This window comes from Scomber japonicus, chromosome 23 (genome assembly GCF_027409825.1).
Source record: "Scomber japonicus isolate fScoJap1 chromosome 23, fScoJap1.pri, whole genome shotgun sequence".
NCBI lineage: Eukaryota > Metazoa > Chordata > Actinopteri > Scombriformes > Scombridae > Scomber > Scomber japonicus.
The window spans coordinates 2964005-2990448 of record NC_070600.1 but is presented as its reverse complement, the minus strand read 5'-3'; the positions used below and the strand labels follow the sequence as shown (position 1 = coordinate 2990448).

Here is a 26444-nt window from a genome sequence, read left to right as displayed (position 1 = left end):
CTCCAGTTCTGCCAATAAAGGTCCTTTAAAGGACAGTCAATAATAGTACAGTTACAGATAAACACTATCATTCAATGAATCAAATTTCTGTTTTATAAAGCTATGGATCTGATCAACACCTCTTGATCTGTTTGCAAGAATATATTATTGCAATATTTTTTTAAGACAAGATTTCATGCAGTATCTTGGTTAATTTTCACAAGAAATATTCATTATAGTTTGATGAATTGTTATTCTGTTGGTTCCTATTTGGTGATATCCTAAAACAGCTGGACTGGCAGATTAATCCAATTATGGTGCTCTAGTGAATTATTTTGGCAGCAGTATTGTGTGTGTGTGTGTGTGTGTGTGTGTGTGTGTGTGTGTGTGTGTGTGTGGAATTGAGTCAAAATAAACTACAGTGCAAACCGGGTCTGTATCGATACTGCAACCATGTACTTGCATTCTAAAGTTTGACACTAACAATAGCCCTTGCTCTCTCCCACCTACTCAGTTTCATATGTTACCATACAAGCTGCCAATGATAAAATTGCAAGAATTACAACCTCAAACTGTATTGAAAAATGTGAGTACTGTGTGATAAGGTTTAGCCGTTTTAAGCGCTAACATGTTTTCCCCTTAGGGCTTTCCATGGCTGTGGATTGGATTTGGACTTGGATTCAGATCAACTCTGGTGTCAATATTAGGAATCTTAGTGGACCTGTATTTGCAACATTAAAGCCTCTAAGGAACAAGTTACGAGACTTTTGATGTTGTTGAAATGTTTCAGTTAATTCATAATTTACTTTGCAGTTCGTAAAAAAAGGTTGGCACTATAATAGTTTCAGTATTTGTCCCTTTGTCCTTTCCAGTGTTTTCCTCTTCTGGCTATGGTGTGATCTGAAATCTTCTGAACTTTAGTGTCTTTTCGATATGTTCTGTTGGTGCAAGAAGCTGTTGGTCCTGAAAGGCTTTCTCATTCCAGTGTGGTAGGATAGGCAAGGCAAGGCAAGGCAGTTTTATTTATATAGCGCATTTCATACACAATGGCAACTCAATGTGCTTTACATAAAACAGAAAAACATGCAATTTGAGAAACATTAAAACATACAATTACCCCCCCCCCATAATAAAAACAAAGTACAGAAAAATAGAAAGATAGAGAAATAAAACACTATAATAGAGCATTAAATATAAGGTTGCAGCATAAAATAATGATTTGCTTTAAAATCATTAAAAGGACATAGAGTGCAAATAAAGGATTAAAATGTAAAGTGAGAGCTCAATCATAAACACAGGAGAAGAGAAGTGTTTCTAACCTGGATTTAAAAATGTTCACAGTTGGGGCTGATTTCAGTTCTGCTGGTAGTTTGTTCCAGTTGTGTAAAAGCTGCTTCACCATGTTTAGTTTGAACTCTGGGCTCAACTATCTGACCTGAGTCAGTAGATCTCAGAGCTCTACTGGGTTTATACTCTACTAACATGTCATTTATGTATTCTGGACCTAAACCATTCAGTGATTTGTAGACCAGTAGCAGAACTTTAAAATCTATTCTATAGCTGACTGGGAGCCAGTGTAAAGACTTTAGAACTGGAGTAATGTGCTCTGATCTCTTTGTTCTGGTTAAAACTCGAGCTGCAGCGTTCTGAATGAGCTGCAGCTGTTTAATGCTTTTTTGTGGGAGTCCAGTCAGAAGACCGTTAAGGTAGTTGAGTCTACTTGAGATGAAAGCATGAATCAACTTCTCTTGGTCTGTTTGAGACATAAATCCCTTCACTCTGGATATCTTCTTAAGCTGATAGAAGCTGTTTTGGTGATTGATTTGATATGACTGCTGAAGGTCAGATCTGAGTCTATCAGCACACCAAGGTTTCGGACTTGGTCCCTAGTTTTTAGAGAGAGTGACTCCAGATGTTTACTGACAGCAATCCTCTTCTCTTTATTGCCAAAAAACAATGACCTCAGTTTTGTCCTGATTTAATTGAAGGACATTTTGGTTCATCCAATTAGTTACTTGCTCTAAACAGTGACACAATGACTGTATTGGACTGTAGTCATCTGGGGACAGTGCTAGGTATATCTGTGTGTCATCTGCATAACTGTGATAGTCTACATTAGAGTTCTGCAGAATTTGAACCAAGGGCAGCATATATAGACTGTACAGAAGGGGTCCAAAAACTGACCCCTGAGGAACTCCACGTCATAGCCACTCGAGGATATTGTTGTCATCTTAGAGGAAGCCCAGGATCAACAGGATGAGGTTAAGATTACATGTCTGTCTTGTCAGCAGTCCACACATGCAATTATTCAGCAGGCATTTCATGGACCAATCCAAATTAGTAATCATTTTCACATCATATTTGAAAGATTTACATTAAAGTTATCATTAAGTCATTACAGCAGCTGTGAAACTTATTTTAGTTTATTTTAGTTTATTGTATTATTATTTATTTTATGCAAAACTAGAAACTAAATTTCTGTCCTTTGTTTTCTGCTTCTTTCCCAAAGGAAAACAGAGGACAAGTAATTTCAGTTAGACTCTAATGAATTAATGAATATCAGAGAATCAATCAATCATTTTCTCTTTATGTTTTTTTAATTTTAAATTCAGTTAAATATAGAAAAATAGAAAGAGGCATAGGTTTTCTCCAGAACCATCCAAAGACAATGGAGGTCAATGCAATTGAGTTTGAGCTGCACAAATGATATTTGAAAATCTATCAGCTATTTTGTTCAAAAATAGTATCAGTTCCTAACAGGTTTTCAGAGCTTTCAACTGACTTCATCAGCTGTATTTATTTGAACTGTTTTATACTTCTATGTATATTCTCATTTGTCCGGGTCACAGTTATTTCTAAGCAACAATGATTCTAAGGCAACTGGACTCAGATTTGTCTATGAAGACGTTTCGCCTCTTATCCAAGCGGCTTCATCAGTTTCGGTCTGACTAGTCCTCACTAGTCTGACACACAGTGGACGTAGACCCAGGTATTTATCCCTGCGGAAGTGACCGTGAGTTTCACCTGACCATTGTTTTGGCCTGTGAGTCATCCCCCGTGAACGACAGTCGTTAGGAGTGGATGGGGCTACTGGCAGATTACAGTCGTTAGGCATGATGTGCGTTTGCCTGTAAACGACAGTCGTTCTGTTCGTTAGAGTCACTTGTTGTAGGTTTCGGGCATCTTTTGTTCTTAAGTTTCCTGGGAATGGTTGAAACTGCAGCATTGTAAATAGGTGATAGATGGTGTCTCAAACCGCCTCCCCTGTTTAGGGATGGTTTTTCGACTTTCACATAGATGGCTTCTTTAACTCCTCTTTTAAACCACCTGTCTTCTCTGTCCAAAATTCTGACATTACTGTCTTCAAAGGAGTGAGCCTTCTCCTTTAGATGTAAATAGACAGCTGAAACTGGGCCTGAGGAGGTTGCCCTTCTGTGCTGGGCCATTCTTTTGTTTAATGGTTGCTTAGTTTCCCCAATATAAAGGTCTTTGCAGTCTTCGCTGCATTGGACAGCGTATACCAAGTTGCTTTTTTGGGAGTGAGGTAGCCTGTCTTTTGGATGCACCAGTTTTTGTCTGAGGGTATTGCTGAGTTTGAAACAGACAGGGATTTGGTGTCTGTTAAAAATTCTCCTGAGTTTCTCGGATACTCCAGATATATACGGGATGACTATGTTTTTGCGTTTTTCCTTCGCTTCTGTTATCTCTGAGTTTTTGTTCTTTTTGGAGCATGTCCTTCTTTTAAAAGTCCAGCTGGGATAGCCACAAGTTTCCAGAGATCCCCTTAAATGTTTATGCTCTTTTATTTGGGCTTGAGTGGTGGTAGGTATTTTATCAGCCCTGTGTTGCAAGGTTCTGATGGTGTGAGTCAAAAAGCAGGTATTGGTCAGTGTGAGGGGAACCCCTGACCAACTACATGCATACCAGAGGGTACTGCATGGCATCGCTGCAGAATGCTGTGATAGCCGACCCTGGATCCAGAAAAACAGCCCCAGACCATCATGCTTACTCCTCCATATTTAACAGTTAATGTCACACACTGAGGAACCATCCTTTCACCTACTGAGGCGAGATGAACAGAATTAGTGGTGGGCATAGATTATTTTTTTAGATCTAGATTAATCTCACTGTAATCGTGGAATTAATCTAGATTAATCTAACTGTAATCTTGGAATTAATCTAGATTAAAATGGCTCATTTGAATTCTGCCGAAGGCATTCAGAATATGTGTGCTGCACCTTGTTTTAACCGTTAGAGCCAATAGATTTTAGGGGAAGTATCGAAATTTGTGCCAGACACATGATTGGCTAACTATAAGGAAGCAAATGGATCGTACACGAAACGAAGTTCGTTGCATTCGTCCGACAGAAACCCCTCCCCCACAAAAAATGAAGTTAGGTTAACGTTTAATTGGTTGTAAACAAACACGGCCGTGTTGGACTTACTAAAACCAGCGTTTTTTGCTCTCAAGTACAACTTTTCATCACAAAACTTCAAAGGTAAGACAGAATATCTATTAGTTGATGTAAATAAGTGGTTGTTTACCTTTGTATTCTTTGGCTTCTGGTTCACTGAGTTTTTGTTGTAGGACAATAATAGTGGTACTGTTGAACTCGCCAGGGTCTTAGCTTTCATATGCATATGCTATTGTTGTTTGTGTACCATGAAGTATCAGAGAGGTAGCAATGGAAATGTGGAGAGTGGGTTGACTTTCTGACGCTATTCGGATTTTGATATTTGATAATTAATATGCTTGGTGTTTGAGTTGTGTTTGGTGTGGGTAAAAATGACTTATATGTGCTTCTCTTCACAGTTGAAACTGAGACTTGCTTACTACGACCACTATGAACCTGTGCTTGAAGCTGTTGTCATGTGAGCTGCCTATCACGCAAGCTATTGACTCTCAAAAAGTTGTCTTCTGACTCTGTTGTGGCTTTGGGTCTGCCAGACCTCTTCCTTTCAGAGTTTCCCCCAGTTTCTGAGTGAAACTGTACTCACTGACACCTTGACTTTCTTCACAATTTCTCTGTAGGAAAGACCTACATTTTTAAGTGTTTTTGTATAATTTTCAGTTCTGGGTAACCTTACCTTTTCTTTTTCTTTTCTTTTTTTTTTTACCTCTGGCAGTTCACCACTTACCTTTGTACCATTTGAAGCTATTTGTGGACTTGAACTGCTTGAATTTCAATAAAAAATTAGAAGGTGGGTAGTTCTAAAACTTTTTTTTTTTTTGCAAATCTCTTTATTGGCATTTTTAGGCAAATGAGTAATATAAACACTTCAAAGTTCTAAAACTTTTGACCAATAGTGTAGGTCTATGGGATTACTTCAAAACTGTTATTTCTTCACATTCTGTTCATCATTTTAGTTAATTTGAGAATGCGTTAAACAAAAATTCTGGCCAATTTTTACATAATGTGGCTGTCTTCAGTCTTGAAGCAGTGAGTGGACTCTGGGCATGACACACAAATGACAAGCAACTCAGTGTCAGGCACCCACTGACTCACACCCAGTCACTTCCTTTCCTTAGTGACTCAATGCCCCATCACCACCACCAAGTCCAGTCATCGAGGAACAATTCCCTGTCATCTTTCTCTCCTCTTTTGACATCTGCAATTCATTTGGGCTCCAGTTTGCCCCCTGCTTCACTTTTTACAGTGGTCTCTCCATTCCTCCTCCTCCTCCTCCTCCTCCTCCTCCTCCTCCTCCTCAGCTTTTAACATGACCTCAGTTTAATGAAGCAAGAAGCCTCCCTCTCCACTTGCCGCTGAAAACTACTCCTAAGTGGCGTAATTGCGCACCATTCATATTTCTGCAAGAATCAAAGACATACATGCCTATTCAGAGATGATCTGCAAATTCTGTGGCATCTGAACAAGCAAGCAAGATGAGTCAACAAGACCTGAAGGGAAAAAACACATCCTCTGTGGATTAAAGACAAATGAGATTGCTATGCACCCAGAAGACCAAGATGTATAGATGGCAGAGAAAGATATTTGTTGGCAAAAAAAACTGCAGCAACATACTGAAGCTGGTTTGTGGGGAATTCCACCTCATGAATCTCATGACAAAACCCAAAAGACACAAGAGTTTGAGAATGCTGCATAGTCAGAACTAGGCATACTGAGAAGAGTATGCCTAGCTGCTGCATGGGATGATCACTCCAAAACAAACATGCAACTTTTGAACCATGCAAACGTTTGATAAAATAACAAAGAATTGTGATTATTTTTTTTTCCATTTTTCAGTATCCTGAAACCCAACAGAATAAAGCTCATACCAGGAGTAGGGTTAGTTCTGGGTTAGGTTACGGTTAGGGTTAGTTCTAGAAAATTGTTAGAAGAAGGTATTTTGCATTGAAAACATACAAATTCACTTATTTTAATTCACTTCAATTTTGTTAATTAAGTTAATTTAATTTTGACTTACAGTGATAGTATGTGACAGTATCCCATACTACAAAAAGTGTATATGTACTTTGTTGATGGATACGCTAGGTGAAATATCAAAACCCAGATTTTTATAACTGGAAATACCCTCATCCTCATACAATGGAAACACATTTCCCCAAAATTCAGCTTGGCGTTTGGTATATTTGGAAATGTTTAGATTTCCACAGGCATTTTAAATATGGTTTTGAGGATGTGAACAAAGCTTGGCTGCATGACATGAATGTGTAAAGACAAAAATGTGATTTTTCTGTCTCCTTGAATGGTGTTCAAACATCATTAAAAGGTGCTGTATTTGCCATAGCGCTGGACTGACATCTAGTGGAAGCTCAGGAACATCATTTATTCACCCACAGCCTCTTGTTTATGTTATTGCAAAAGAAGGAACAATTGTTAAGTTATTATTTGATTTATTCCGTCATAGAACTGTGTTTCTTTATCTCCAAAAGATCAAAGCAGGTAATGTGGTCAAGTGGAAAACTAAAGTGAAAGGAACAATGACATGAATCTTTCATACATTTTTCAGTTTTAGCTAGACTACACTAACTTTAACTAGATTGTTTTGAAAACTGCATTCATAAATAGTTACATTTTATTGAATATTTTTGTACTGACTTGTTTCTGGGGTTGGACCACACACAAACATGTGTGTCACATGAGTGTCACACCCCCTCTACACAGCACAGTCACCAGGCAAAGCTGAAAATGAATGTAGTGGCCTGACTCTCAAAGTCTACATACAAAGCCTTCCTTAACATATGTCTCCATAATATTATGCAGCAGCTCCATGGCAACCATGCTGGCTCAGGCCTAGGCTCTCCCAGGCACAGATCCTATATGTGCCACTGCATAACTCTGGTATGCAACAGTTACTCAAACATGTAAAAGTGTGCTAGGGTCAGGTCTTGCAGGATTGCTAACTGCCTGGAGAGAGCCTGTCTGCACATAGTAGCCCTATAACTTGAACATGATGCCTCTCCTCTCCCTATTGGTCTTTGGAAATAATAAGATGATGATCAAACAACAACTGAATATAATTATTGATGAAACTGAAAAGCTTCCTTAACAGTGATGACTTTGGCTTCTGCCACAGAGAAAGAGCACAGCTTTTAGTTAGACAAACAATCTAAAGTACCTTCTTATTATTATCTGGTTACTTTTATGCAAACAGATAATGTAATCCATTGCTTATGCATACAACACAAAATAATTGAAAATTGCTTTTAGGTGTGGAATAGAAAATGTATGTGTGTGATAGTCTGTAGTTTTGGCCAAAGCCACAATTCTTAAACGAATGACTCCAATTGAAACATGTTGTGCTTGTGCAGCACAAAGCATTTAAGGACGGGGCATTTTTTATTTTATTTATTTATTTATTTTATGTTTTATTTATTACAAAACAGTATAGGTTTTGTATGACATAATAAAGTCAAAATTGGGCCAATGACAATTTTGAAGGTTACAACCCTTAACCCTGGCTCCTAGAAATGACTTTTGCATACTACTTTACTTTCAACATTTAACCAAAACCACAATCTTTCATAAAACTTACTCAAAGTGCTTTTGTCACCACAAAGGGAATTCAAGATACAAAAACTGCTTTTCTGTCAAAGTCCTGCACATTGTACATACACTTCACCCTGACCACATCCCCAGAACTACCACGCAGTACATAAACTCAGACCAAACTTCCACAGAAAAAACACCACCTGTAAGCATGATCCAGTCATAATTAGCATAATTGGCATAATATTTCAATTTAATCATGTAATTTAAATCATTTTAATGTACTTTAATGTAAATCCTTGAAATGAGAATCTAATTAATTTAATTCAACTTAATAATTAATTATTTGATAAATGTAGGGGCTGTGTTTCCAGTGCAGGGGGGTAGGACCTGTTCTGGTAGGGACAAGGCCTTCTCAGGCAGAGCTTAAATTGAGTCTCAGCTAGACTAAGTTGAACATGCATAGTGGTACAGGCCGTACCACTATGCATGTTCAACTTAGCCTTGCTGTCTTATGTGGTTTCATTGAGCCTAACGTTGGTCATCCTGGATAAAAGGTATCACAAAGCTGGTTATTAACTAGATCAACTACATACAAGTATATTCATGTGAGAGGGGCAGAGTTGTTCATTACAAGCAATGTCATCATCAGAACCATGAATGAAGTACTTACTATGAAACAAGATGAAACAGTGATATCAGATACCTTCTGGAAATTCTGGTTATTGCAACGAAGCAGTCATATTCAATGTAAACAATTTATGTATATATGAATTGACTTAGCTATTTGATAACTAGTTTCGTTATGCAGGATCCCCAATGTTAGGCTCAGTGAAACTAGGTAACCTAAAGAGAGCCAGACTGAGTTGAACTTGCTTCATGGTACAGGGCCCTGGTGTTACCCCTAATGTCAAAATAGTGATTAAAATATTAGTCCAAGACCAGCAATCACCAAAGCAGCCTCGTAGTTAATACAACTTGCTACAAAATTTTTGTTAAGATTTTGCAATATTTAGCTATATCTATGGGGTGACATAGTTTGTTTTGGTAGAGATACAGCACCACACCAAATGTGGTACGCCTAATGCAATGAGGTAAAGATTAAGACTGTGGGGCAATCTTCCAACAGGAAATATTTGCAATGAAATCCAGTCAAAGGTCAATCACAACATATTTAGAGTAATTTAGTGTTGAGGATATGAACATTCTATAAGCACTGTTTCCAACTGTCACCAGATTGTGTTTATGATATAGACTAGTCTTACTCCATAATATGGCAAAAACATGCTTTGTAAAAAAAATTAAAAAATAAAATAAAAATTAATAATATTTCAGTCAAAAACGGTTCCACTTAAGAAAAAATGGTTTGATATGTGGAACAGCATGGATTTATAAATTGGGACAGTCATATAGGCCTGCGTTATTATAAATTGGCACAAGGAGCACTTGTACTTTTATATTCGCCAATTATCTGTTTTGATACGAGTAGAATCGTTGCTTTCAGAATGTGTATTAACGTAATATCTTCCTGAAGTGCAACAATTGTTCTATATCTTCTCTCATTTACCTGTCCAGCTAAAATGTGTTATTCCAAATATGTATTATGGGAATCAGAATGACCGAGTGAGTGTCATCCCGGAAGTCGTAATCATTCAACGTACAGGAAACACGAGCAGCTATTTGGTGGTGGTTTTACTGCGGAGGGGTTCCTCTTCTCAACACCAACGATCTTTGTCGCAAGTCAGAGGTGGTGTGTTGAACGGTTACTACTGTGAAAATTCGCTCTTCGGGAAATAATATATAATCTGTCCTCCAACATGTCCGCCAGAAACCCAGGGACGAAGCTTGGTAAGTCTTAACGCTAGCTGGAAGCTAATTCTGTTTCGTTAAAAACATGTCCTGTCAAAACATGTAAAAAACGTGCTCATCTCCGTTTAACACAACTTTTTTGACATTAAGATGATCTAACGGTTAATTAATAACTGTATTTTGCCTTACATCCATTTTCACCTTTCAGCGTTAAGTAGAAATGTTGTATTGAATATATTCAGAGCAGCCTTCTTCCTCCGGTCAGTTTGATAAGTCACATTTAAAAAGGTAACTGACCTGTTGAACATAGAAATATTACTGTGTTACCACTGTATGCCATTACATAACACAGGCCCTGCTGGGTAAAGGTCATATCTAGCGTTAGCTATATCTTAGTAACTACCTGCACTTTACTATAACATACAGGCAGCATACAGCTAACTATGTAGTGGTATGAGTGCTGGAGCTGCAGTCAGGACTCCTCATGACCGTTTAACTGAGAACTCATGACCGCTCTTCTCTTCCTGCTCATCTGACTAGTTAAACCCTGCTAAACCTCAGCTCTGTATTAGTTTTACTGTAAAAACCATCTCTGATATGATGTGATAAAGTCACCAACTAACTTGACCTCCACATCAGAACACATCAGTCTGACATGTTTTTATATGTGTCACTTCTTTAACACATAGAAGTTCAGTTCAGTTTCTTTGTCAGCTTTTCATGTCTTTACCTTCCCTGTCAAAGAGTGGCTTGTTCATGGTCGATGACCTCACACACTGGAGTAAATGTTGATGTTTAACATTGACTATCAGCCCATCTATGTAATATGCCAGGGTGAAAACATTCTCCAACCCTAAAGTGAGATTTGAGTGTCTGTGCACATAACCTTTGTTCATTAATGTTTTGTATAGTATTTATTTAAAGACTTAATGCATCATAAACACATGTCACCTTTTGGGAAATCCTCCTGTTTGGCCTTGTTTTTCCCAGACTCACATGAGGAACTAAGCTTTATTCTGTCCAGTAGAATCATGCTTAGCTTAGCATTAACACAAAAAACAGGAAGCAGCAGAATCAAAGTGAAAAAAATGAAAACTTTCCAAAACTCCCTTATTTACATGTAGTGTATTACATGTGTATTGTTTTTGTTTGATGATGCATCAGGATCCATCTAATAGTTTTTCCTATCTGAACAAATTTCCAAAAATGTTTAAATTGCTGCTTCTGAAAAAATGTTTCACAAAGTTAAGCAATAGAAAGGGAAGTAACACTGGAGGGCAAAAACACTTACAAACATGTTTTTCTGTTTATCTGCATCAGACCTGGAGAAGATATTCAAAGTGAGAGTGAACACACAGGCTGTCCTGAAGAGAGCTCAGCAAATCCAAGGACAGAAGATCCCCAAGAAGCAGTGGCAGGTAAATGAATAAAGTTCAGTACGGGACAGTATGGGATGGTATGGGACAGTATGGGACAGTATGGGATGGTATGAATGTGAAGCATGGAGATCTATGTAACATGATCTCTTCATAAAGACATAGAGAAGAAATGTGAAATTTTTGAATTATAGATGCTAAAAAAGTCCTCTGCTTTATGTACAATGTAAAAAAAAAAGAAGTATTCCTTTGCATTAAATATATGATGATAATTGTATCATATTTTATTTGCTGATAACATTTAAGGTGCTACAATAATTTGCATCTGCCACAATTTCAATATGTGTTAACTCTATTTTAAGTTGGGCTACAACTAATGATTATTCTGCTGTGTCTTGACATTCTCGAATATTTTCAATATAAATTAATTATAATTAATTATCTTTTCATTATACAATATCCATTATTCTGTAAAATTGCAAAACGAATAACAAATTCCCTTTGGGGTTACAACTAACAGTTATTTTATTATTGATGAATGTAATTACTTTTTGATTAGTGTGATTCTACAGCTGAAGTGTCTCCAAATGTCTTGAAAACCAAAAAATATTCAGTTTATGAAGTTACATGTTTCATATTTTAGAAGCTGAAGCTACAGAATGGTTGCTCTTGGTAACTTAACATTTGACTCATTAACTTAATAATGAAAGTAAATTGATTATAAAAATGAGGGCTGCAACTAGCAATTATTTCCATTATTGATTAATCTGTTGGTCATGTTCTCGATTAATTGATCAATGGATTTGTCCATGAAATGTTAGAAAATCTTCTTGATTTGTGGAAATGTTGATCAGTGCTTCCTACAACCTGAGCTGAGCTTGTTTGGTCCACAAGACAAAGATATTCAGTTCACTGTCATAGAGGACTAAAGATCCCAGAAAATATTTGAGAAGCTGGAATCAGAGAATTTTGATTTTTTTTTCTTAAAAATGATTTAAAATGATTAATAGATTATTTAAATAGTTGTCAGTTAATTTAATAGTTGGCAATTATTCGATGAATTGATAAATCAATGCAGCTCTTATAAGAATTGTCACCACCTAATTTTCTGTTGGTTTAATTTATGAATCTATTGACTGTTTCAACATTAATTCACAACTTTGGGGTTTAACATGAGCAACCATTGAAGAGAGCATCACATACAGAAGCTTTAACCGTTAATTAAATGTTATTATTTGTTATTGTTATTTGTGATATCGTTAATATCACAAATAACACTGTATCATCCAGCCTTCCAAAATAGTCTAAAAAGCAGATGTCACACTAATGTCCACAGTATTTATATGACAAAGGATTTGACAACAGTGACATTTTAGTTTGAAGACAACTTAAAATGATTATCTCTCATGTTAGGTGTCATGTCTGTGTTTGTCCTGCAGGCTGCCTGGCTGCTGAGAGCTGTCACATGTATCGACCTGACAACTCTGGCTGGAGATGATACACCGTCCAACGTCCATCGGCTGTGTCTGAAGGCTATCCAGCCTGTCCGATACGACCTGCTCAAGAAGATGGATATGCACGACAAAGGTCTACTGCTGCTACTGTGATGTTTTACTTGGTTACAGTATATTGGTGCCTTTACATGTAACCAGTTTTGTAATCAACTTTTTACAAGTTTGCATGTGTGTAAGAACATACTGCATATAAAGAAAGAACAGTGCGGAGCAGTTGGATGAAAGGAGAGATCATTGCATGGAGCTATGTGTTAGCAAATTTAAAATAAATGCATCCAGAGTCTGACTAAAACTGAAACTAAAACAAACTTGCCTGTAGAAGTCTAAATAGGTCAGTTTCCACAACTGAGCATTGATCATTTGTCAAATGAGACACTTTCATGTTGTGAGGACAAACTCAGCTCTGTTTGTCTGTTGCCTGGCTCTCTCACTGAGCTGTCCAGTTGCTGACACAGACACAAAAAAAAACTAAAGAGGAAAGGAACCAGTGTCTTCTGTCACTAATAGTTCAAATCTGTAAGCCATGCTTCCAAAATAAGGTAAATGTAGAGGAATGTGGTTAATGATTGTGTGTATATGCAGGTTACTACAGTGCATGTTAACACATTCCCTGATGACCCACATAACCTGCTTTCTCAGAATAACCTTCTTACTTTGGTGCATGTAAATGTACAGATTTTAATGATGATGACTTTTTAAAGAAATTCAAAGATGAGCTTGAGTGATGAGCAGTTACAGTTGGAGTTTATTAACCTCTTAATCCCTAGGCCTCTGACTCAGGCCCAAAATGATTATACTATATCTCTGCAACTACAAGGTCTATATGAATAATATTGGTCTCATAACAAAGGAAAGTCCTCTGAGGTCACTGCAGAGGTGAAAGCATTAGCATAGATATTTCTGGGTCACAGTAAATGAAGATGGAACATAGCATAAATACAAGATTTAATTTCTGCCTTGCCAATATTTGCACTTTTAGAGTTCTTCTTCACAACTTCACCAACTCACAGAACTCTTTCACAGACACCTCCACACAAATGTTCCTACTGTGGAAACTACTGTGGAACCTAGAGAGAATTGAGTAGTCAAGTGTTTAACACATTACACCAGGTCTATAATGATTGTGTTCAGTGTTCATTTATTTTGTGATTAAGAAATGATCAGAACAGTGACTCAGTCATCAAGTGTTGCCATTTAATTTTCTGTTGATTGACTAACTGATTAATTGGCTAATTATTGTACGTAAATAAATATTTCAGGTTTTGTCCATCATGACAAGTAATAATAACATTGTAGTCAATCAGGTAAATAGCAGAGAAATGGGAACACAGTGACATCACTAAAAAGAAGTCAGATAGCTGGGTGTGGTGTAAAGTGTAAGTAAACTTTGACCCTCAGCTGCTCAGAATCTCAGATTGTCTGCTCAGACCTGAATTCAGCCTGCAGAGGGCGACACAGACCAGTGTTTGTTCTTCACTGCTCTGCTGCCTGTGTTGTGTGCCAGGAGTGACAACAGCTGCAGTGTGTGTGTATCCGTCTCGTGTGGCTGACGCTGTGAAATCACTAAAAGCAGCCAACTCCAGCCTTCCTGTTGCCTCAGGTAAGTCACCTGACACTGAATCTCATCTATAGTGGCCCTTTGATGCAGAGATACAATAATGAATTTCACAAAAAGTTAACTCTTGGTTTGTGTTTCCTCCTCGTCCAGTTGCTACTGGCTTCCCAGCAGGCCAGACACCACTGGAGACCCGGCTGCAGGAAGTCCGTATGGCTGTGGCTGACGGTGCCACTGAGATTGACATTGTCATCAACAGGATGCTCGCTCTCACGGGACAGTGGGAAGGTAGGCTTAGGTCACAGAATGAGAGATGCCTGCATGTCCACAGGAAAGATCTGCTTTCACTTACAACTTTTAACAAGTTTTTAAAACATTTGTAAAGAGCAAGGAAGTTTTCTGACTAGTCAGAATTATATGGATTCAATCAATGTACCTTCTCTAGACAACAAAAACCGCTGGGAGGATGAGCTTGGTTTTGACATCACAGATATTTGGGACGTGGCCCTTGATTACATACACTCCTCATCAATATGTGCATGTCACAGTCTCGTTCAGTTCAAAGTATTGCATCGCCTGCATTATTGTAAAGTTACCATGGCAAGAATACCCTGATACAGACCCCTTATACATTAGATCCCAAACAGTGCCTGCAGCCCTTTATCATGAGTTTTGGGGATGTTCTAAATTGGATCAATTCTAGTCCTCTTTCTTTGATTTATTCTCTAAATTATTTAAAAAACTAATTCCTCCTTGCCCCCTTACTGCTGATTATTATAATAAATATCTAACAGATTCATTTCACCCTCACATACGACAATTGAAGTAAAGTGCAGCTGGACACCCCTCAACCCGCCCCCCCCTTTTTGTTTTGTTTTGTGTTTTTCTCTCTCTCTTGTTTATTTGTGTGTGTGTGCATTTGTGTGTATGACTTGTTTTCTTCTTTTTTGTAGGTTTATTTCTTGATTTTCATTTTTGCTAAATTCATATTTGTCTTATATTTAAACTATATTACAGCACATCTTATCTCTCTATTTGCTTGTACAATGGATGCGTTAGACCGAATTCACCATTGTGCTTTGTGAATTTGATGTTGATGTGCATTAAAGAAAAACTCTCTAAAAAAAACAACCTTGAAGGAAAATGTCAGTGCACTGCTGAAACAATAAATCTGACTTGTAACAAAATTGGTAAGTCACAATATTAATGAAAAGCAGTACACATTATTATTTTGCCATCACAGTGTAGCTTCTGGTGACACTTAAGAATGTTGTATGTTTGTATTCTTTGGTGAATGCATTAAAAGGTTTTTAAAAGGTCTCACATTCTGACTGTGAATCACCCTGATGAAGGCCCAGTGCTGGAACATGTTGGTTAAATAAAGAAGAGTCTTAGTGTTGCATTGCTTTGTTACTTGAATACCTAGTTTGCAGGTGAAGTAGCATAGCATACTCCTTCTCCGTGTATTAAGACTATAGGAATTATGGCAGGTTCAATTCAGTGTTTTCAATTTTGGTTATTTATTTAATCATGTCATTGTTGTCTGTGTCTTCTACAGCCATGTACGGTGAGATCCGTCAGTTTCGGGAGGCCTGTGGTGATGCTCACATGAAGACCATCTTGGCTATTGGAGAGCTGGGTACCTTGACCAATGTCTACAAGGCCAGTCTGGTCGCCATGATGGCTGGTTAGTCTCACAACAATTCAAGAACCTGTCTGAAATTGATGTCAAGTGAACATTTTGACTTTTCTTCAGTCCTAGAGTGAGATGAGTAGCTTGTTATCAGTCTGTCTGTACAATAAATATGTAGCTTGGAGCTGCAAGAGTAACTTATACTGGTATGTTTAAGTACGGGAAATAATAGATTGCACATTTCAGATATATACTTCAAGTGGGCACACAGCTGATATGTTCTGATGTTTGGCTAATCTAAACCACCCATAGAACCTGGCAGTTGCAATATCGCCATTATCTCCCTCTTTGAAAACAACAAGGGGATCATTTGGATGGAGTAAAGTAACCTGGGTAACACATTCATTTTTATCAGAGCTATTCATCCTAGCCAAGAAACAGGAAATTGGCTTTGTACAACTTACTAAATGAACCAGGGGCATGGCCTCTGATTTGCTTAAATGAATCCTGTACCCAGAAAATCTACCAAACGTGTTAATTATCCTAATGAGAGCTGGAACTGATGTCTCAGGGTTACATAAGAACACCAACACATCATCCGCATACATTTATTTTATGACATCTGTCTGTGACTTGTAAACCATGAATAGAGGATGCTGTTCTGATGGCCTCAGCCAGTGGCTCGGTGGCCAGTGGTGATAAGGGGCAACCCTGTTTTGTTCTCTATATTAAGGGAAATATTCTGATCTTAACCCATTAGTCATCACTGCAGCTTGAGGTTTATTGTATATAACTTTGACTCATTTTATAAAATTGTTGCCAAGACCAAATTTTTGTAATGTGTAAAACAAGAAGGACCACTCAATTTGGTCAAATGCTTCCAGAGAAAGCATAAGGCCCGCTATAGATTTTTGTTCACTTTTGTATAATATTGAGAAAAGTCTAATTAGTGCTGTGTGATATTACGATATAAATCATAGTGCAATATAAAAATGTTTACTGTACAATATAACCCTCTATCGTTTATATCGTAATTTTAACGTGTGGGTTACTGGGTTAGCTCTGTTGCTACACTAACGTTAACGTTAGCGTCTAACACCGCTAACCAATGTTAACATTACTACGGTTTAGGTACTCAGTGTAAAGTACAACTCAACGTCAGAATGACCGTCAGATAATAATAATGTATCATGTGAATTCATGTTGTATGAACAATGAATGAAGGCTAATGTAACTGCAGCAACACTACTACTTTGCGGTAGTATTTTTACGTCACCTGCAAAGACTTGTTTACGGCACTGCTAGGGGAGCATAGATATAAACAACATGGCAGAGGCAGAGAGCTTGGCGGAAAACACAGTGGAAACAGAACCCAAAGAGGAATTGGTACCGAAAATACTATATCAGGACATATATCGTTATCGGGATATAAAATTACTTATATAGGGATATCAAATTTTGTCCATATCACACAACACTACGTCTAGCATTATTAGTTGAATTCTGACCTTTTATAAAACTAGTTTGATCTTCTTTGATCAAGATAGGCAAAAGATCCTCTAAGCAAGTAGCTAGAATTTTAAAAAGCAATTTATGGTCCTCATTTAAAAGAGCTATTGGTCTATAGGAGGAGCAAGACTCTGGCCACTTTCCTTTCTTTAATATAAGTGATATGTTAGCCTCCCTAAGTGTCTGTGGTAGTTCTATAACTGAAAATGAATGGTTAAACATTTGAAGTAATGGTTCTGCAAGTAGGTCCCTAAACTCCTTATAATATTCAGAACAAAACCCATCAGGCTCAACTGACTTCCTACTCTGAAGGTTGTTAATAGCTTTTATTACTTCGTCTCTTGTAATTCGGCCATTGAGAAAATGTTTTTGTTCTTACGATAAAGTTGGTAGACTAATCTGGGCAAAAAAATCCTCTAACAATTGATGCAAATCACTTGTCTGTTCTGAGGACTACAGGTAATATATTTTACATAAATATATATATTGTAATATTTCAGCAGTCATTTATCAGTGTATTTTCAGATACCCTGTTGCCCTCATCATTAGCAACAGATGCTATAGATTGGAAGTCTATTCTTTTTTTGGCACGTTAGGCAAGACATTTCCCTGGTTTGTTACTAGGGCTGTGCAATTGCCTCTAAATTTCAAATTGTAGATTGTCATTGCTCTAGTCATTGCCAATACATGATTAAATCGGCAAGAGGGGGGGGGGGGTTACGTGGCACGTTTTTTGTTATAATGACGTTATTTTTAATGTTTTGCATCACATGCAAAAGTGAGCAACACCGCTGCACTGACAAGCCGGAGACGTGTTGCTCCTCCTCACTTCAAGTCACTGTCATTAACTTTTAACCTGCAAAGGCGGCAGTGCTGCAACACTGTAGGAATTTACGAAAGCCCTTGTGTGAACATTTCAATAGTTACACATTAAAACAATATTTATTTGCAATTACTCTATTGAACGACACCGAAGCATGAGCAAACGGGCTGAGTCAGTTTGGATCAGAGATGCGCCCTGTCACTGTCAGCACAGGGCTGGCTGTCAGTCTACCCTGTACTGAGAGAAGAGAAGAGAAGAGAGAAAGTAGATTGTAGGTCTGTTTGTAAACAGGGCTTCTCTAACAGTCGTGTATTTCCTCCAGAATCATCTGTTAATGCACAGTAGAACGCCTTTTTTTTTTTTTTTTTTTTTTTTTCCAAAATCGCCTTGATAAACAGCAAATCGCCTGGCAACCCTCCAATCGCCAATATATGATTTGATCGCAGATCGTCCCAGTCCTATTTGTTACCATGCTCATAGAGCCTCTGTTTGGAATATCTGATTCTTTTCTCTGCCTCTTTAGTAAGTTGACAATCTCTAGCTGATCTGAGAGTGGTTATATCTTTCCACAAAGTTGGTGTTGGAGAACTAATATAAGCTTTTTCTTTGGCAGACAGTTTGTTCTGTAGGGACTTTTGTTTTTCTTTGTTTTGGCATCTTATAGTGGCTGAATATGATGTGATCAAGCCTCTTGTAAAGGCTTTGCCTGTCTCCCGTAAAAGTGAGGGATTGTCTGTTGATTGTGAGTTAATCGATAAAAAAGCCTTAAATTTATTTGAGAAGTAGGATATAAAAGTATTATCTTTAAGGATAACCGTGTTAAGTCTCCATTATCGAGATTGATCTGATCCATAATCACGCTAGCATGATCAAATATAATTATATTGCCTATGTTACAAGACAAAACTAGGCATAATAAAGTAGTCAATTCAGGTCTGACATCCGTGAGGCGTAGAGAAGAAAGTATACTCCTTATTAGAGGGATGAAGACTTCTCCACACATCATCAAATCCAAGGTCTTCACAAATGGCACAAAGAGCTTTTGCTTCGGGAGAAGGAGCTACATTACTATGGGGGAATCTATCTATGAATGGGTTTAGCATGCAGTTAAAATCACCAGCCACAATTACTATATCAGCTCTCAGTTCCGCTAGGTCCAGAACAACTTTGGTAATAAAATGTGAAGGGTGAGCCGGTGGGTAATAAACATTCATGATTACAATCTCCTGTCCTTGTAAACTACCTTTAATTATAACATATTGACCATTTTTATCCTTAACACAATTGGTCACTGTAAAGGGCAGAGTCTGCCTAATAAGTACAGCAACACCCCTGCTCCTGGATGTAAATGATGAGAAAAAATACCTGACCAAACACTCCCTGTTGTAACTTCAGATGTTCTGTGTCATCAAGATGGGTTTTTTGCACCAGCGCAATATCGATATTTTCTCTTTTTAAGAAGGTAATTATTTTCCTTCGTTTTATGAGGTTGTGGATCCCTCTTAAGTTCCAGGTGCAGACCCGTAGTTTTTTAATCTTTAATAATAAACTGTCCTGGCACACTCATCAGTTACAGTCTTTTTAACATCAAATTCCCTCTTAATGTTCCCTGTTGAGCTGTGGTGGAAGTATAGTGACAGAAAGAAGAACTTTGCCACTAAAAACACTAACATTAAAACACAGAAGACTTGATTTGACTCATTTGGACTGTTGAAGCTTCATATTAGCTTCTGATCAACTTTTGAATAAATATTTGGAGAAGGACTGTGCATTTTGGCTCCCATCACATGTGCATTATGAAGGGATCTTCTAATGGTCAGTATGAACAGGAGGAATCATCATTACAATAAAAACATAAGATGGACTTGAAAAATTGTGACCCTGTCCTTTTAATAAAATGAGATACTAAGATTGTGTAGTAGACACATTTGCTTATTCATGAAGCAAATGTTTCTGTCAGCGGCTCAATTTGAGTTTGTCTCAAGGCTTACAGGCGCACTCATGATTTCAGTAGCTGAGATTCCTGGTTACAGGACAACCCAAGCAGCTCACTTTATTTAATCAGCTACTCCTTTTCAGTCTTGTTACTGTTGCCACTGCACATACAACAGTACCACACCACTATTAAACCAGAGGCTGCAGCCTGAAGAGGACACCATGCATGTTTTCTCTGTTAAGTAAACATTGATTGACATTGGTCTGATTCTGATGTGGCACTAAATAGGTTTTAGAAAGTCTTAAGTTAAAGTCAGTCGAAGGCTCGGTGTAATTCCTGTTGGCGTCCGGTTTGTGGCGCTGCAGCTTAGATTATTCTCAAGCCTTTTGAAAAAGTAAACCTCATGAGTAGAGCTCTTTCTCTCTTGTCTTGTACACACACACACACACCCACACACACACACTGGTTAACTAGCCATCACATAATAAGCCGATTACAGAACCAAATTGTCAGAGGCTCTGATAGAGATCATTATTAAAATGCATTGCTTTTGTCGCCACACTCGCTCCTTAATCTCCCCTTGTTCCTATGAATTGCGTATGAGATTCCTGAAATTGAATGATAATTTCACCTATTAATCTCTGATGCAGGCTATTTTACACTGCTGTTCCCCGCCAGTGTCCCCCTGCCCACGCAAATGAATAGAGCTTCATTACCGCCACCCGCATTTAATAACCGTTATCCATTATCTGGTAATTAAGACTCCCCATAACGAATCTTAAGGATTATGCCAGTTTGAGGAAGAGGGGAGAAAAAAAGGGGGAAAAAAGACCTGACTGGAAAAATACATAGAACATGTCTTTAATGAACTGGAAAATGTTCATCTTGTTCTGTTCAGTAATGAACAGTCATTATACACCAGGGAGACAGAAGGGCTGATTTTTTTTTTCTTGCCTCCAGTCTGCAGTTTGTGGGTAATCTATTAAAAGAGTGCCATTTCATCTTCTATTTTTATCAGGAAAACTGATAAAACATAATTGCCTGTGAAGGAACAAAGGAAAAATGAAGGATTTTATTGATGAGCGTGCAGCTGCCCTCTGTTAGCCATCAGCAGCAGCATATGTTCTTGTCTGGCCAGACCAGACTGTCAGAGTAATGCCCCGTCCATCCACTGTCTGCACCCTCACACTAACACTGTCTGACTCTGCTTTCCTACTAGCTGCTCACTCATGTTCAATCTTCCTGTAAAGTGTTGAATGTGAAGCAGCTAAATAGAAAGCACAATGACAGACTATACTACATAGTCTCTGTGTTCATGTGTTGAAGACTTGGTGTCCCCTGCTTAAACCCACAGGTTCTGACTTCATCAAGACGTCGACTGGAAAGGAGTCCGTCAATGCTACTTACCCTGTCGCCATAGTGATGGTGAGGGCCATTCGTGACTACTTCCTATGCACAGGCCACAAGGTACAGTACTTAATGCTACTTTTCTGTAAGACTTAAATATTTCCTTGTAAATGAGAAGAGCTCATGAGTGACAAACTGTAGATAAGTTGGATGGAGTCCTCTGTTCAAGCTGAATTCTATGATTTATTTAATCAGATTTTTAAGGGCACAAATTTGAAACCTACTTAATTTCAGTAGTCAGATGCACCAATACTTGTGGAGGTCAAGACCAAAAATCACCTAAAACAAGCAAATGCAGTGTTTTCTTTCAATACAGTATTCACATATTTAGTTTTTATGTGTGGTTAAAAGTGTAATGCAAACTTCCACAGTTAACCATATGAGGTTTTGGGCTAATCTTTATAACCATATATGTCCTAATAAAATAAAATCTAGTTTTTTTTATGTATGCCTCTTTTATATATCATTATTACAATAAGTGACTACCAACACAATGTAGACAATGCCATGCTGATTATCATGGTAAAGAAGAGTGTGTAGTGTTTTGTGAGAAAAGAGACAAGAGAAATGTGTCCTTTATCACAGAAGATACACTGAAACATGGGTGTGATTACCACCACACATTATACACTTTTTAGTCATTTCTTCATTACTGTAGATTACTGTAGATCAAATCATTTTGCTAAAGGAAATAGCATGCCGTTAATAATGCTTGCCTCCCTGTTGGTGCCCTGGTTTAAACATAAATTCAGTTCAATTCAATCATCACCAAATGTGTCTGAAATTAAATTCAAGATCCTATAATATGTGTGCTCTGTTCCTCATATAACATCCTAACTACTCACATAACTCCACATAATAATTCCACATTGAGAAATATGCAGAGGCTCCATAGCTCCATTAACTTTGAATGCAGTTGAAAACTGAGGAACTTGCCACACTGAAAAATATGCACAAGTGCACAATGCACTTGTGCAGGAGTCTTGTGCTGCTGTCATGCACAATGCACAAGTGCATTGTGCACCCATCGCCATGCATGAGCGATGGGACATTGCAAGTTAAGTCACAACAATGTGTGCAGACAGTGCAGGAATATGACAGCAGCACAAGACTCCTGCTATATGAACATATGCTGTGCACCGTGCACAGGTTGTGACAGTGGTTTTGAATGAGCAGCATGAGTCAGTGAGCAGCACGTAGTCACATTGTGATTAACGCGTTAATGCTGACAGAGCTATTATTATTATTTGCTCTGGCTTTTATTGTTCATTTTCCTCTGATACAATTGATAGTACAGCCTAAACTGTTGAAGGTCTGATATTGTTTGAATTTTTGCTGAAAATGCAGAAAACAAATGACTCAGGTCAACAATAATGAGACAAAAATATTTTTATTCATAACTCCCATATATCCCACATTCAGGTACTTGTAGAACTTCATATCCTGCTGTTTCTCATATCAAGTTGCATCTCCTGATTTAAGCCATGCCGATCTCAGCGTGTTAATTTTTTTTCTTTTCTTTTTCTTTACCTCAAACATTTTTAGATATTTTTTTGCTCACTTTGAACATAGATTTGCTTTTTTTCTGTACAGTGTCATTTAAAAAAAACCCCACTATGTGCACCAGAGTAAGCATGTTAAATTTGATGCAAATTGAGCTAACAATGACACAAAAATCAGAGATCTGCACAGAACAGGTCCTGCTTAGGTTCTTCACAGTTTGCAATTTATGTAGACCTTCACATTGTGGCAGTTTGAAGCGTCAGCCATGGTCTAAACGTTTTGAGTTGAGCTCTGTTAGTTTTGCTGCAGAATACATTACTGGATGAAACAACTAATACTAAAAAATAAAACACTGTTCAATCATTTGCATTTATATCTAGATTCTTTATAAATCTTTAACTGCATATTTCAGTCAAACATTTTTTCAAGTTTGATTAACAAATACATGTAATATTACTGTACCATGTTTCATACTGTAAAGGCATAGCCAAAAAGGCAACATTTCTGCCACAAAATGTTAGTTTTTTTTAATTTCCATTTTTGCTTTTTGTTTTTTCTTTGATTTTTGAGTAAGTATTTATGTCTGTGTAGTAGTTAAACAATTACACCAATGAAACCTTCAAAGTTTCTGAAGTGAATAGTGTGTGTCCTGTTAACACAGGTGTGTGTGTTTCCTCAGGTGGGCTTTAAGCCAGCAGGGGGGATCCGGACAGCCCAAGAGTCCCTGGTGTGGCTCACTCTGATCAAAGAGGAGTTGGGCAACGACTGGCTCTGCCCTCACATGTTCCGCCTGGGAGCCAGCAGCCTGTTGGCTGACATCGAGAGGCAGGTGAGGACTCGGCGAGCGCACACACACACACACACACATATATTTTGTAACTAGAACGCAAGTACCTGAGTAGCTCTGTCTCCAACTGTGGCAGCTGCTAAAGAGGACATTTTCTTGTTCTACTTTCTCTGAGTATAAATATGTTTTTGTTTGTACAGATTTACCATCATGTGACTGGACAATATGCAGCCTATCATGAGCTGCCTATGGCTTGAAGCTCTGGGGATGCTGTTCAGAAGACCAATCAGAACCTCAAGCTCACCACACAAGCCTATTACTGTTCATCCAGGCAGCACACTGACTACTCATATTCAGTGCTTTTAAAAAGCTGGGACCACTGCCTGTGACAGAAACTGGTTTATACTGTAGCTGTATGGCACCCTGATGCTCTCATACAGATACAGATGTATACTTATGAAGAAATAAAAACAGTTACAGATAGAGTAAACCAATTATGTTTGTCAGTGTGAAAATGTGCTGAGTTAAACTGTGTTTTATGTAAAGCAGGAAACACTGTAATGATTCAAGATGAATTAGAAAGAAGAAAATTATACTTTTGTTTTGTCTTTCAGATCCTGAAAGCCTTAAACTCTGGCACTTACTGATTTTAGAAAAAATAAAACCTAATATATGAGGAACGTTAACTGACTCCTGTGCATGTTATTCTCCTCAAGTCTTTAATACAGAATTGCAATACAAAGCAGAGATATCACTTACTGGTTAAAATATTAGAAAAACTAAACAAAAAACCTATTGTGTCCTTGGCAGTAATATGCCTGATGTATTATGAGGAATGAAACAATGATTCTGGTCTTGAAGCTTATTTCTCTACTATCAACCTCTGTCATGAAAACTGTGTTAAGGGTCAGAGAAACATGGTGGCCCTGGTTAAATTAGAAAAACTGAACAAAACCAGGAGCTATTATATTTTCTCCGAAAACTAATTTAAATAGATTTGCTGTTAATAAACTGATCAAATGCTCAATCATTATGGGAATATTAATTGGGGTTGGCAAGTAGTCTTAATTTTACTGTTATCTACGGAGCACTGACTGTGTCCCAGCACTGGTCCCAGCTGTAACACCAAATTTGCCCTATCATCTAGAAAGAAAGATAGATAGATAGATAGATAGATAGATAGATAGATAGATAGATATACTTTTATTGATCCCAAGTTGGGAAATTACATCGCAGCAGCAGCATTACACACAGTGATGATAACAACATATAGTATAAGAATATAAAGAACAAACTATACATAATAAAATAGCAAAATAGCAATAGCAAATAAAATAAAATACAGTGTGATGGCATGTGACAGGAAAGAGTTCTTGTATCTGTGCCTTCGACAGCAGAGCTGTAGCAGCCTGTGTGAGAAGGTGCTCCGCTGTCCGTCCACTGTGTGATGGAGAGGATGCTGGTCATTGTCCATGATGGGTAACAGTTTATTCAACGTCCTCCTCTCCACCACGGTCTCAAAAGACCCTGCCTGAGACCCAGTACAGAGCCAGCCTTCTTGATGATCTTATCAAGTCTGTTAGTGTCTCTGGCTCTGATGCTGCTGCCCCAACACACAACAGCAAAGAAAATGGCGCTGGCAACAACAGACTGGTAGAAGATCTCCAACATCTTGCTGCGCATGTTGAAGGATCTCAGCTTCCACAGGAAGTAGTGTCTGCTCATCCCCTTCTTGTACACAGCCTCAGTGTTAGATTTCCAGTCCAGTCTGTTGTCAATCACCACTCCTAGGTATTTGTAGTTTTCCACCTCCTCAACCACCTCCCCTGTGATCCGTAGTGGCTGTGAAGGCTTCTTCTTCCTCCTGAAGTCGATCACGATCTCTCTGGTCTTGTTGAGCTCCTGTATCACTGGCCACCACATCAGACAGGACACTGCCCAGACGGACAAACTGTGGCCTGCCTGTTAAGTAGTCAGTAATCCAGGAGATCACTGCGTCGTCAACATCCATCACCTGCAGCTTCTCACCCAGTAGCAGAGGCTGAATGGTGTTGAAAGCACTGGAGAAATCAAAGAATGTGATCCTCACAGTGCTTTCTCCACCATCCAAATGATGGTGTCAGTGTTGGCTTTTACAACACAGAACAGGCTGCTGGCTCAAAGCCCATTCTTAATTTCTACTCTTTTTTTGGAATTAACTGACAGAAGTTCAGACATACTTTAATGACTAAAACTACTAATACTTATAGAGTCTGATTTAACTGGTGACTGTGTCAACTGGTGACTTCCATGTAGAAGTCCTCCTGCAAAGAATTGAATTGTAGTTGAATCATTTTAAAATACATACTCATTTGTTTTATACCAGTTAAATTGTGTTCAGAAGACTCATTCGCCTCTCGTAATGTGTCTTATAATGTGAGAAAGTCTTCAGTTAACACGGTCACCAGTTAAAGCAAAGCACCAGGAAATGCAGTGTGAAATACTTCTACAAAACCTGAGACAAATTTACATTTTGGAAAACATTTTTACGTATCATACAACAAAATCACATGAGCACAAAACAAATTTACATTTTAGAAAACTAACTTACACTTTTTACGAGCGCTGAGACAACTCTGTCCTGAAACACATTTACAAACGACAGTCTTCACAGAAAGG

General features: G+C 38.0%; 2 protein-coding genes across 2 annotated transcripts in view; both read left to right on the top strand.

The window, feature by feature from the left end:
- The window catches only part of mgst1.1 (microsomal glutathione S-transferase 1.1), a 229974-nt gene that overhangs the window by 117964 nt on the left and 85566 nt on the right, over positions 1 to 26444 (top strand). The window lies entirely within an intron of this gene.
- Positions 9618 to 24466, top strand: dera (deoxyribose-phosphate aldolase (putative)). The gene is made up of 9 exons (XM_053313891.1): positions 9618 to 9782; positions 11064 to 11161; positions 12559 to 12706; positions 14138 to 14233; positions 14342 to 14476; positions 15747 to 15875; positions 21444 to 21556; positions 23679 to 23828; positions 23987 to 24466. Exons 1-9 carry the CDS (start codon positions 9752 to 9754, stop codon positions 24041 to 24043), a joined length of 957 nt encoding a protein of 318 aa, XP_053169866.1. The 5' UTR covers positions 9618 to 9751; the 3' UTR covers positions 24044 to 24466.

Excerpts from the sequence above, each read along its gene's own strand:
- dera (XM_053313891.1), top strand. The coding sequence starts at position 9,752 with ATGTCCGCCAGAAACCCAGGGACGAAGCTTG. Across the intron at positions 9,783-11,063 it reads AAACCCAGGGACGAAGCTTG|ACCTGGAGAAGATATTCAAA; the intron begins GTAAGTCTTAAC and ends TATCTGCATCAG. Across the intron at positions 21,557-23,678 it reads TCCTATGCACAGGCCACAAG|GTGGGCTTTAAGCCAGCAGG; the intron begins GTACAGTACTTA and ends GTGTTTCCTCAG.